Raw genomic sequence first — 15020 nt, 5'->3', positions numbered from 1 at the left:
TTTATCAATATTTATAACTGGAAGAGAAAATTTAGAAGTGTTCAGATCAATTTTGCACAAGTATCATAATGAGCAAGGAAACCTCAACACAAGAAATGAAAGATGTATCAAAACTAAAAGAGGAAGCAAAGCTTCAACAAGTGAAAAAGGATACACAAGACAAAATAGAAACTTCAAAAGAGAAGAATATCAAGAACAAGAGGAAGGAGGAACCGCAACTACCGGTTTCCGAGTCGCCACGGTCCATCACATACCATTCTTCCGGTGGCTCATTCTCCAGCAGTGAGGCCCCTCCAGTAGGTGCAACGGCGGCCAAAATGGCGCAGGACGAGCCGGATAAGGTTGAAGAAGGCATAGTGGATGGGGGACGAAATAGTGGTTACTTGATGTCAAAGAAAGAGGCCAAGTTGATCATGGTATTGCTAGGGCTCAGAATTGCTACATTTGTGTTGTGTTTGGTGTCATTTTCAGTGTTAGCTAATGATACCAATAAAGGGCCATTTTCTTACTCATTCTACACATATAAGGAACTCAAGTATGTTGCTCTTCCCTCCTCCTTCCTTTCTATTGTGTCATGAACAAGTTTCAACATTCTATTTTTTAATTTTATTTTACTCAATTTGATCTAAAATTTTGTACGGGGATGTTGTTACATTCTTTTGTTACTATTATGCGTTTAATAACTTTTTAATTATTATGCTAAATGAATACAAAAATTTAGTCACTCTTATAGATAGTGACGGACCCAGAAAAATTTTATAATGGGGACAAAAATATAATAAAATTTAGGTATATATATATATATATTGCTTTCTATAATACCCAACAAGTTAAAAATTATTCCATTATGAATTTGAATTTTATTTAAGAGACTGCAATTGGCCAATAAATTACTACACATACAAGATAGAATTTTATAATAGCTTTTTTTATTTTTAATATGGTAATATTATTTTTCTATATATATTCTTAAAAAAATATTTTATTTTTTATTATCTTATATTTAAGTATTTAATTATTAGGTCTATTTATTATAGTCTTTATAGTATAAATAAATTTTTTAACCAAAGTAATTACTATAATCAAGACTATTTTAATAATAAATATTAATACAGTATATTAATATATAGATAATATATTTTTTATTTTAAATATTTTTTTAACAAATTACTAATAAGTTAAGTTGTATTTAATTAAAAAATTAAGTTTCAATTTAACTATTAATTAATTAACTAATATAATGAAATTAATTATCATTATTTTTTGAGTTTATTTTTTTTATTATACTGACTCAAATTTAATAATATAATAATTATTATTATTATTATATTATGTTAAGTTTAACAAAAAAAATTAGCATAAAATAGAAGAAAATCATTTATAAACATAATATAAAAGGAGAAAAAAAAAAAATATATATATATATATATATATATATATATATATATAAGTATTATTATTTTTTTAAAAATTTTGTGGGGACAAATGTCCCCTCTGCAGTACATGTAGGTCCGTCCCTGCTTATAGAAATACTATAAGGAGAGGGGCGGGACCGTCAATAATTTTAGTCAAATACTGGTTAAAAAAAAATGACGAACTTCCAAACTTTTTTTTTTAAATATTACTTCCCAACTCTTTTAAAAAAATTTAGTCCTAAACTTCATGAGTTATTGGTATACCAATTATTTTAATTGAACAATTTAGTCATTTGTATTCGATAATTTTTGTTTATATCTAACTTAAATAATGTCATCATATGAATTTTGACTTGAATTTAATTTTATTTTTATTCTCTCTTAATTCTTGTACATATACTTTTTCATTTAACTAAACTCATATAACCAATTATTATTATTATTATTATTATTATTATTATTATTATTATTATTATTATTATTATTATTATTATTGAAAACTAAATAAACACATATACCACTTTAGTTTAAATTAAAAAGAGGTATTTAATAAAAAAATATAAACATGAATGTTAGTTTTTAGGGTAAAAAACTCAAATAAGCAAGGGAAGCAACATTTTATACAAATCCGCCAAACCAAAATCTGCTTCGTAAATCCACCAATGCACATTTATATGTAGTTTGAACCAGCTTGATTCGAACTTCATTTCTACATAATTCGAACCAACTTGGTTCGAATTATACACAAACACAAGCACACACTAATTCGAACCAGCTTGATTCGAATTATATTAAAAAAATTAATAATTTAAAAATTAAAAAATATCTATTTTATTTTATACATTAAAAAAACTAACAAAATATTTAATTACGAGACTTCTTTAAAATATTAATGAGCTATCAATTCGAATTTCATACAATACTCTTTTGTCTATTTTTAATAGCTCATGAATATTTTTTAATAAATTTATTTAAATTATACTACAAAAAATATTTGATCCTATGCAAAACAATTTTTAAAAAATGGCTTAAAAATGTTAGGAGTACTATAAAAAATTTGTAATATCCTAATGACTCAGGACATTAAAGAAATACTCTACATAGTAATAATAATTTAGAAATTAAAGAAAAATATTTTTATCATGTATTTACCTAAATCACTAGAATATTACAAATTTTTATAGTACTCATAACATCTTTTAAGCCATTTTTTAAAAATTATTTTGTATAAAATAAAATATTTTTTTAATTATTTTATATGGAATAAAATATTTTCTTTCATTTCTAAATTATTATTGACTATGTAGAGTATTTTATTTAAAATTTGAGTACATGCATGTATTTACCTAAGTTATTAGAACGTTACAAATTTTTATAGTACTCCTAACATTTTTTAAGAAATTTTTTTAAAATTATTTTGCATAGGATCAAATATTTTTTGTAGTATAATTTAGATAAATTTATTAAAAAATATTCATGAGCTATTAAAAATGGACAAAAGAGTATTGTATGGAATTCGAATTGATAACTCATTAATATTTTAAAGAAGTCTCGTAATTAAATATTTTATTAGCTTTTTTTTAATGTATAAAATAAAATATATATTTTTTAATTTTTAAATTATTAATTTTTTAATAAGTGTATAATTCGAACCAAGCTGGTTCGAATTAGTGTGTGCATGTGTTTGTGTATAATTCGAACCAAACTGGTTCGAATTATGTAAAAATGGAGTTTGAATCAGGCTGGTTCGAACTACATATAAATGTGCATTGATGGATTCACGGAGCAGATTTTGGTTTAACATATTTGTGTAAAATTTTACTCCTTTTGGTTTATTATTGTGATTTGCCCTAATTTTTATGATAGAAAGATATGAAAAAAGAGATATTTATTGAAAAAATAATGGGAGAGGAAAAAATATATATTTATTAAAAATATAAAATTTATGGAAGGTAGAGAGATAATTAACAAAATATTGAACATAAGTTGTATGAGTACAAAATAAAAAAAATTATCATAATTGTTACCATCCCTTTATATTGAGCCGTTAAGTAAATGACACTTAATCACGTTACTTTCATTTTAAATAAATTTATTTTTTTATAATTTTACTTTTAAAAATTTTTACTCATCATAAAATGTTTGTAGGATAACTAGAATTACATTACTTTATTGTATATATGTATTATTTTTTTTCCACAAATTTATATACTAAAACTACATTACTTTAATATAAAAAATATTTAAAAAATAAAAAAATAAATTTATACAAAAAGACTTGGATATAACATTACATTATTCTTATCTTTAATAGTTACATACATATTTGTTTTCAAAAATTTCGGGACAAAGCCGTCTCTCTCCTCCTTTTTATTCTTCTAGATATATTTTTCTAGATGATCATGTATTTATATTTATAATTAAATTTTAAATATGATAATCAAATTTCAAATTTATACTTAAAACTAAATTTTATAAATAATATAATTAAATTATTTTATATTTATAATTAAAATAAAAATAAGAATGTAAAAATGGTAACTTATTTTGTGTTTATAAACATTTTAATTTAATTATATTGTTATAAAAATTTAATTATTTTACCATTGAAATTTTGAGGAATACTTTTTTATGAATTTTGATTATTTTAATATGTAAATATATACAAATGTACCGTGATTAATTTAGTAATTAATTTTTTATATTTATAAATAGTTTTTTGTTAACTCTATTATGAAAACTTCAATTTTATCCTTCAGTTAGTAAATATTGTCTATTGTCACTCTTAATTTTTGAATTATATATAAAATTTAGAATTAAAAGTTAATTCTTTTCATATATAACTTTTTATACATATAATAGCTAATTGTTGTATTATATGGTAAAATTTGGTTCTGGTGTGATTATTATGCAGCTATTGTCTGGCAGCAAATGTGATTGGGTGTGCGTATACTCTGGTGCAAATATGTGAACTCGTGAAGTATTTGATCACTAAAAAACACATTGGAAACACCAAACTGATTCGTTGCATCACTTTTGCTATTGATCAGGTAAGGTAGTGTATTATTTGGGTGTTATTAAGTAGTTAATTATTTTTAATAATTTTATTTTTATTTTTATTTTATTTAGTAAAATTTTAAAGCAAAAGTAAAATATTAAAAATATATATTTTTAGAAACTATAATTTATATATTTTTTAAAAAATTTTTTATTTAAAAAATATGTTTAATATAATAAATAAATAAAAAAATATTTTTATATTATTATATCTACATATAATTATAAAAAAAATTTTTACATAAAAAATATTTAAATATAATTTTTTTTAATTTTATAAAAAAATATTACTTGAAAAAAATCTGATCGTAATAGTTCATTCAAATAAGTCTAATGTACACTATTCCCTAATACTCTTATTAGATTCTTTAATAGTTTAATTATTGTTAACTAAAGAGAAAAAAAATACACGATCAACATATAGTTAAATTATTATTTTTTATTTATTAAGAACAATAGGTTATATAAATTAATTATGGTTAAAGTTGGAAGTGAGTTAAACAAATTTATGAACCCGTTTAACTCTTTAACGGTTTGTATAAATTAAACTTATGAGTTTGTGAATTAAACTTTAATCTGAATTTGAACTCATTTATTAAATGAGTCAAACTTAAACTTAAATAGACTTAGCTCGTTATTCGTGAATTAGTTCAATTAGATATAATAAATCATATACATTATAATTAAAGACATAAATTTTTATTTGTATAAGATTATATATTATGTTTATGTTATTTGAGTTAGCTCATCATGTGTTCGAACTAACTTGTCACCAGATGAGTCGAGTTAAAATTTTATAAATTAGCTCGATTATTAATAGATGGAATTGTAAATCAAATTTAAATTTGACTTTGTCCGATTGAGTGTTCAATTCCAACCCTAATTAAAATAACATGCATGCCATGATAAATAGCATTTTTTTGTCTTAACACAATAATACAACACATAACATGTCATATGACATTTTTTATATCCCTAATTATTATCATGGACGTAATATGACGCGCATTAGACCTCTCAAATAGAGAATAAATAAATATTATAATTCTTAATTTTAATATTATTATTTTTTTATAAATTTATGTATATAATATTAAAAAAATGTGTAGAGTAATAATATTATTTTTTTAATGAATTAAATTTTATAAATAATTATTCATATATAAATATTTTAATATAAAAATATTAATTAAAAATTATTATGAAGTAAATGATAAAGTATTGGTTGGTTGTTGCAGGTGTTGACATATTTGTTACTGGCAGCAGCAACCTCAGCTGCCACTGTAACCTCAGTAATCAATACATCCCGACAGCAGCAATATGTGTTTTCTGTAATAATTCCATCTGAATTCGTTAACATGGCTAGTGCATCTGTGGCATTGTCCTTCCTTGCTTTTAAGTCATTTGCCATGGCCACTCTTCTCTCTGGTTACATCCTTTGCAAGTTCAACTACTAACTTGCTAGCTAGTTCAGTTCACGCAACACTACTACTTATTATTAGATTGCTCCACAAATGCAAAATGTATGGATATGAGGAATTATTACACAAACTCTGTATCTCTGTGTAATTGTTCATGAAGTTTGATGATTTTCGTGTTGATTAATTATAAAATTTATTAGCACCTGTCCTAAATTTTCAGAAGCTAGCTAGATTGGTTTCTGAAGAGGTGGTTTTTACGTTTTTCCGTTTCCTGAACTCTCAAGATAATGTGGGAATGAAATCAATGATATTTGTTTGTTTCAATTTTATATGTTGTTGGTTCTGAAAACCTAATTGATCATTTTAAATCAGTAGAATTAAAAATTTAAAAATTTAAAAGTCCAATTAAAATTTAATTAAAATTAAATTAAATATAATAAAATAATATATTTATGTGTAAAATATATTATTTTTAAAAAAATAATTTTTGCATATATTTTATTATTTTAAATTAGTTAATTATTCAAAAGTTATAATGGTTTAACCAATTATTATGTTCTTTGACTTTTTTTTTTTAGTTTTTTCATCAATTCATTACCAACTAATTTTTAACTTAAATCGAATTGATTTAGTGATCGATTTTCGATTAATCTAATTGAATTTATGAGTTTGATTCAATCCTCAGAACTATTTAGAAATGCATTAATTATTTACAAATAAACAAACTTTAATTTTTCCATTTTGATCAAGTAAGGTTTTAATATTTTCATTTTCATCAATCTTGATGAGGGCAGCGGTAACCTTTAGGTCCAAGTTTTTATGTGAGATGTAATGTTATCTATGCTTGCCATGTTCTTTGGGTAATATGATACGAAGAAAAAGAAATTATCAAAGCGCAAAAAACAGGTAACTTTTACAAAATTTATAAAATTAATAAATAATTAATGAATAAATTAATTATTATTTAAAAAATTAAAAAATTAAATTTTATAATTTACACTACAAGAAAAAAGGCCTGTCGGTACACTTTTTTCTTGCCACGCTTTTAAAGCGTACCCAAAAGTGGTCTATGGGCACGCTTTTACGAGGGTGGCCACTGAATTGTGATTTGGCCACGCTTTTTTTTGCCACGCTTGAAAAGCGTGGCCATAGAGGGAAATCGGCACGCTTTTACGAGGGTGCCCACTTACATGAAAATTGGCCACGCTTTTTTACTGCCACGCTTGAAAAGCGTGGCAATAGAAGGCAAGGGGCACGCTTTTACGAGGATGGCCGCTAATTAAAAATTTGGCCACCACTTTTTTTTGTCATGCTTAAAAAGCGTGGCCATAGAGGGCAACCGGCACGCTTGTAAAGCGTGCCCATATTTTATATATTTTGGCACCCCACAAAAAACGTACCGATAGAGTTCCCTCCCCAAAAAATTAGTTTCCCACCCAATTTTTTTCCACATAACATTTTTTTCTTAGCTTTCAATTTTAACCCAAACAACATCACACACTAATTTTAACCCTAAAAGTGATTCACTCACAAAAAAATCCCTAAAAATTACCCACGCCGTCATCATCCTCAAACAACATCTCCATCTTCATGGTTCATCACCCATGCCTTTCCTCTAACCCAGACCTTCGCACCCATGCCTTTCCTCTAACCCTCTCTCTGTCGAACCCTAAATTTAAAATCACCCTCCCCTCACTGGAACCCTAACACCCTAAGTCTCTTCTCTCGCTCTCTTATCTGCCTTTCTTAATTCTCTTCCATCACTCTCTTCACTCCCAGAACCGCCGTCGCACAGAATCCCCTTCGCACACGCCATCGCAGACTCGCACTTCTGGAGTGTGTTCCTCGTCGTGTCGTCTCCATCCTGTGAACTTCTGCGTCTGCGTCCTACTCTCCCGTCCTGTGACCATCGCTGTCCTCCCTGTCCCGTGAACGTTGCTGTCCTCCCCGTCCCGTGAACGCCGCTGTCGTTCTTCCTGATTCCTGGGTTTGTGAAATTCTCCTTTTAACTACTCTGTTTTTTAAATCTTCTAGACCTCTCTTCTCTCTATTAATCTTCTGTTTGTTCTGGTTCTGTTATTAAATTGGTTTTGCTGTGTTTAATTTGCTATTAATCTTCTATTTGTTCCCCAACCAGTCGCTCATCCCTCGCACTGTTGGCTTTGGTGGCGCCATTTTGCTGTGCGTAGCTTTGGCCTACTTCATCTCGCAACCTCGCACCCTCTCTCGCAACCTTCCATCGGCGCTGCCCGTCGGCGCTGCTCCGTCGGCGCTGGTCCTTTGGCATGTCCTCCCTCAATCGGCGCTGTCTATCGCTGCCTATCCCTCACTCGGCCCTCAACCCTTGAGGTTTCTTTCGTTTCTTTATTTAGACTCTGTCACTGCCACTGTTACTGCCCACCATGTGTTTGATTAAATGTGTGTGAGCAATGCAGTGCAGATTGATGTTCACTATTTTGAGGAGCATCTCAATGCAATGCTGCTATTATGTGTTCTTCAATGGAATTTGATGTTAACTATTTTGAGTTTGAGTCTGTGTTCACTATTTGTGTTATTTCTTATTGCTATTATGTGTGCTTCAATGTAAATTTGACCCTAATTTGCTGTTTGTATATGACATAGGTGGATGGTCCTCTGTGCAAGTTGCTGCTGAAGAAGGAAAAGTCTCATGATATGGACATAAATTCAGTGCAATGGAGCCCTGGGGTAAGATTCTTGGACATTGCTTTAATGGAATCAACCAAAAGTGATTCTCTTTGGTAGCTTTACTATTTGTATTAAATGGAATAGATTGTTGAGCATTTTGTCTCTATTTCTATTTCCTGTGTACATTTGCTGAATTAATCAGATTGAGTTATTTGTGTTGGACACTTAACATAGCTAACCCAAAAAATAACCCTGTGTGCACACTGGTCTGAGTGTAAAGTATTGTTGAGTATTCTATGCCTTGGAGTCGAACCATAACCATAAACATGTTTAGTAACTGAGAAAAAAAATTGGTTTGAACCCAGGAAGCTAATGGATGGGAAGATTGAAGGATAGTCACTATTTTTCTTTTTCCCTCCTTGCAATAATTATATCTTTATGGAATAAGCTATTATAACGTTTCAGAAGCACTTTTCTAGTTACCTGGCTTTTGAGAATTATGAAGGGGGTTAGCATGTTTAATAATAATAATAATTGCATTCCTGTTCCAAGCGGAAGCTGAAATGGAATATTTTGTTTTGCTATTGAAGATACTCTCTCTCTTTTTAAAAGTTGTGCAATGATTCAATACTGTTTGTGAATGTGTCAATTTGGTAGTGTTTTCTCTGTTTTAGGGGACATATTGCCCCCTTCTAGTTCCAGCATTCTAGTGAAGTTAAGAGTGCACTTTAAAACTCTACTCTCCTTTTTGTTTTATGGCTCTCTTCTTTTTAGGTGGCTGTGCTTTTGCTTGTAGCATTGAGCACTGTACTGGAAAGCAAGGGGGAAGAATATAGTCTTGGGCCATGTGAGCAGAAAGCATGGAACAATGCTAGGCCTCACAGTGTTTTTATCTTGGAATTTGGGGCAGTTGGAGATGGGAAAACTTTGAACACAATTGCATTCCAAAATGCTATATGCTATCTCATGTCATTCACTGATAAGGGTGGTGCTCAACAATATGTTCCTTTTGGCAAATGGCTAACTGGAAGTTTAAACCTTATTAGCCACCTCACTCTCTTCCTTGAAGGAGGAGCAACCATCATTGCATCTCTGGTACTTTTCTTTTCTTACTTGAATTTTAGTTCTTTTTCTCAGCTTTTTATCATTTATAAGTTTCTCACTATAACTACCGGAAAAAAAGAACAGTATCCCCATTATCCATATATATATATATATATACATTCTGCTAAATTTAGTCAGGAAAAAGAACACACTGCAGTCCCTTTTACTTTAATCCAATTTATGTATTACTCGAATCAGATGTGATCCCAGCAACTTAACTATACATGCATCAAATTCATTGTGATTTCTTCGTTTTCTATCAGCACATTTGTACCGAATTGACTCTATATGTTGACTCCCTTCGGTGTCATAAAACTGCTATGGTCATATATATGTTTTTACATGAACCTTTTATGAATTGCTGTTGAGCAGTATTTTATATGATGTTTTTAACTTAAAAATGACTGTGTAATGAGTTTAGAGGCATATAAATATTTATCTTTGGCTTGTGTGTTATGAACTGTCCAGATAAGCAGGGCACTGGCTGCAGCTGACAGTACAGAAATCATGAAGAAACTTCCAAAATTTATGTACGATGAAGAAAAAGCTCTTGAGGTCAGAAATTAACCCTGCAATTATAATTCGTTTGAACCATCTTCATTGAGTATTTTTTTTCTTTTTCTAAACGTTTGTGAAACATGAATAATATGAGTTTACAGACTATAATAGATTGAATTTATCCCCTACCCATTTACAATAAAACCATTACTATCAACTGTCAAGAGGTGTGTAGTTCATGAAAAGTTTTCATATTCTTGGGAATCTTATATTGTAAGATCATTCTGATGTAAGATTTTTGGTGTAAAATTCCTAGGAATGTAAAAATATTCTTCTAACCACACGTTCTGTCAGTATTTCTCTCACAAAGTTTCAACAGAAATAAATTGCCAAAAAATACTAGAATTTTGGTAGTTCCCATGGCATATACTAGTTGAGCAACGTAGGTGGTAAAGAAATGACACTTGAGATTAAGCTTTATGTTATAATGCTAACTCTTAAGTAATTCTGGTATATGCCATTAATTGATAATGACTTGTAAAGAGAATTTCTTTTATTAGTGGAGCAGAAGTTGTTCTTTGAATGCATAATCTGATTTTATTTATTTTATATTATAGGAGGATCAAGCTTTAGCTAAGGAGGCAACTGAAACAGTGGTTTTGGTCATTGATGAGGAAGGTGTGGAGTCACTCATCAGAACTTGTGAAAGGTGTAAATGAGCCAAAGCTGCTTTGGTCTTCACACAAGAATAGTTTTCTTGTTCTTCAAATCACAAATTTTGACTTTTTCTTTTATTGCAACTTTGATGTTGTGTATGTTGTATTTTTTAAATAATAAATTTTGTTTTTTTGTTAACAAATATGATGAAAGTTTATGTATGTTGGATTGGTTAATTTAAAATTATATAAAAATTTTTTCTTTGTTTAAATTAATAATTCAAACTATGATTTAAAATTATATATTAATTTTACAATATTTAATTAGGAAGATTTATAGGCAAGTATAGCCATAAGTATTTTGATCCAACTTATAGTAATATTTTTGGCTATTGGCACGCTTTTTAAGTGTGGTCATATCTTCTCGTAGCCATATCTTCTTCTATCGGCACGTTTAAAAAGCGTAGCCATATCTTCCCATATTGGCACGCTTAAATAGCGTAGCCATATCTTCCCATATCGGTACGTTTTTGAAGTGTAGCCAAAACCACCTCACTGGGCACGCTTCCAAAAGCATGGCGATATGTGCACTTTTCGGTACGCTTTTTAAGCGTACCTATAAATTAAGACCTATGGCCACGCTTTTAAGCGTGACAAGAAATAAAAGCGTGCCAACAAAAAAAGCGTGCCGATAGATCCACAAAAGCGTGGCGATAGAGCAACCGGCACGCTGGCAGATGTGACCCTTTCAAAAGCGTACCGATAGCTCAAAAAGCGTGGCGAAAAGCTATCGACACGCTTTTTTGCACTTTTCGGCACGCTTTTAAAGCGTGGCAGAAAGCTTATTTTCTTGTAGTGTTAAAAGAGTAGAAATAATTAAAATATAAATTTTAATATTAATTTTAAAAAATTTAGTGCAAAATTAGATCATCGAACCGAACTTATTAAATCAGATCCATGACCTATCATATAAAAGCTAAAATTTTTATCTTCTTTCCCAAATGCTAAGTGAAACACGTTGAGGAAGAGAGTTTTAGCAGAGAAACTACTTAACACGAACCCTTGTCAAATTTTAATTCGTCGTAACTTTTAATTTGGAGCTTTAATCGTCGCACCATTTGCAGCCACACGATCACCGCGTCGAGCTCTACAAAATTCACTGAATAATTTGGTAGGTAAGTCTCAATTTCTTACCCAACTGCTCACTCCCTCATTTTCAAAAATCTTGAGCAAATGTGTTGAGATTTTATTGAATTTTGATATTTAGGATCAAACTAGTTTTGTGAATTTGTTGGGTCTTGTCCCAAATTTTCGTTGGTAAAGTGAGAAACCTCTAACTCTTATGAATTATTAATAACTATGAAGCCTAAATTGATTTTGAGTAATATTGTTGATATTAGATATTAATTGTAAGTCTTTGGATCAAATTGGTGGCGTTGGAAAGCTTGAGTTTGAATCTGGTGGCTGGGAGTTCGTGTTTGGTGAGGAGTTGAAGCGTTGGAGTTTGAGGAACGGTGAAATTTGTGGTGTCCGAGTATTAGGGAGGAATCGGTCACGGTATGGTTTTGGTTTATCGTAGATAATATATATAATGTTCTGTGAAAATTTAGGTTAGTTGACCGTAGGTTAAGTTAAACTAAATGGAATTGCTAAAGTTTAAGTAAGTTTTGTGTGAATTGTTGAATTTGTGATAAGGGTGTGTTGAGTATTAATATTGATGAGGATTGATGAGAATTGTTGACGATGGTGGTGGTTAATGATGATAGTAACTTATGATGATGAAATTGATGAATAATGTTTATAATTTAGATTGAAAATTGTAGATTATAGGTATGGATGATGAGAAATGGTTGGAAAACAGATGAATTATGATTGTGTGGTTGTTTTGGTTATAAACTTATGCTATAAGATTTAGAATTTGGAAAGCATAAGGATTGTGGTATTTTTGGCAAAAACTTTATTTTTGACCAATTTTGGTAAGGCATAATTCGACATTCAGACCCTTAAATTTTGTCAAACTTATTTCAAATGAATTTTGGGTTCGTGAAGTTTATGCAGTTCGAAAAAAGGATGAAAATAATTCAAAACAAAAAAGTTATGCGCGTTTGAAGTTTAGTGCAAAAATCTGATTTTTCTACAACTTAGCCATTTTGATGAAAAATGGGGACATGCGTACGCGAGAACCTGCACGCGACGCGGAAATTGAGCACTGCCCAGACATCCCGCGTACGTGGAGCAAGGCCTGCGTACACGGATCCCAATTTTAAAAGCTTGCGTACGCGAGAACGAGCAAGTGACGTGAAGAAGCTTTGCTATTTTCCTGACTCGCATATGTAAACCAGGGGTCGCGTACGCGAGATAGCTAATTTTCACACTCTTTTGTAATTATCCTCTATGGTCTGATACCTAGTGTTTAAGCCTAAGAAAAAAAAAGTGAATCTATAGAAGACGTTAAGTGGTAGTGGATGGGATTATGAAGGATGGAGTTTTAATTGAGAATGATTAAATATTGATGATATATGATTAATGATGGAGTTAATGCGCATTGTTTTAAAAAGTACAAACATATTTCTTTGCATTATTAATATGCATGTTGTATTAATTTCTTTGCAAGGTAGTGGTTGACAAATCTAAATTTATTGCAGTTCACTGAACGAGGACATATATTTGTCAAAGTTTATCTAGCTGAAAATAGAAATCCCACAATAAATGGAACATGTGAGACTTATCAAAATGAAAAAACAGATGAAGTTGGGTATATATCCGGGGGCTGTAACTTGAAAACTCTGAATGGGTGTGAAACTGCTTATGAACGGAATAGCTGGAATAATTTCAAGCATCTAATTGCTGATGAGGAATTTTTGTTTGATAGTTTGGTGAAGAAGGTGGCCTCAAGTGAATGCTATGAACAAATTACTTTAATGGTATGTGTAGAGGACACTGGAATTGGGATTAAATTCAAAAACAGATGTGAAGAAGCTGAACGTGGAAGATCTTTCTTCTAATTTTAGAGGGCTTAAAGTTACATTAATTGATGAAAAATCTGTTAAAGCTGCTGTTACAAGCAGGCACGGACCTACATTGAAGGAGGAGGGGGCATTTGTCCCACAGAATTTTAAAAAAATAACTAATATATACCCCCTCTCTCTCTATATATGTCTTTTATTATATTATATTTATCCAATTCTAAAATAAAATATAAATTTTTTTTGTGTTTTATATTAAAAAAATATTTTGTTAAACTTAACATTTAATAATAATTATACTATTAAATTTGATTTAGTATAAAAATAAAAAATAAAAAATAAATAAACTCAAAAAATAATAATAATTAATTTTATTATATTAGTTAATTTGTTGATAATTAAATTAAAACTTAGTTTTTTAATTAAATACAACTTAAATTATTAGTGACTTTTTAAAAAATATTTAACATAAAAAATATATTATCTATATATTAATATATTCTATTAATATTTATTATTAAAATGGTCTTGATTATAGTAATTATTTTGGATAAAAAATTTATTTATACCATAAAAATTATAATAAGTAAATTTTATAATTAAATATGAGATAATAAAATGTAAAATAATTGTTTAAGAACATATATAGAAAAATAATATTTAGTTATGTTAAAAATTAAAAAAAATCATTATAAATTATTTTTTTATTATTTTAAATATTATACTAAGTGAAATTATCTTTTTATTATTTTAAATATTATAATAAGTAATTGTGTATATGTTTCTAATTCTTATCACTTTGTATAGATAGTTCTAATTTAAAATTTTAAATATGTTTAAATAAATTTGGGTTGGTTGAGTGATTAGCTTAATCATCCGCTCAAACAAGTGTTGGATGTTCGAATTTCATTTTGTGTGTGTAACAACTTATTGACCCTCTTAAATAAAACTCAAAGTTATGATAGATTGAGGGATAAGTACTTTTTTCGTCCCCAAGGTCTGGGGTCAAAATCAAAATCGTCCCTGATCTTTTTTTGTTATTAAAATCATCCTCAATGTTACAAAATATTATAAAATCATCCTTTTCTATTTTTATTTTTTTGTTTTTACCAAATTACCCTTTATTATTAAAAATTTATAAAATAAAATAATTATAAAATAAATAAATAAAAAGAAGAAAAGGGGTGGGGGGGAGTCCGCGAGAAAAGGGGAGGGGGAGGAGGGGGAAAAGAAAATCGGAGGGGAAGGGGGCCGCGC

General features: G+C 29.0%; 1 protein-coding gene across 1 annotated transcript; it reads left to right on the top strand.

Annotated features, from left to right (window-relative positions):
* Positions 1-6193, top strand: LOC130982838 (CASP-like protein N24). The gene is made up of 3 exons (XM_057906956.1): positions 1-535; positions 4330-4465; positions 5711-6193. Exons 1-3 carry the CDS (start codon positions 69-71, stop codon positions 5927-5929), a joined length of 822 nt encoding a protein of 273 aa, XP_057762939.1. The 5' UTR covers positions 1-68; the 3' UTR covers positions 5930-6193.
* Positions 6194-15020: the final 8827 nt, after the last annotated feature.

The sequence above is a fragment of the Arachis stenosperma genome, chromosome 5, assembly GCF_014773155.1.
Source record: "Arachis stenosperma cultivar V10309 chromosome 5, arast.V10309.gnm1.PFL2, whole genome shotgun sequence".
NCBI lineage: Eukaryota > Viridiplantae > Streptophyta > Magnoliopsida > Fabales > Fabaceae > Arachis > Arachis stenosperma.
The sequence above is the reverse complement of the archived record's forward strand: the minus strand, read 5'-3'. Positions and strand labels throughout refer to the sequence as shown.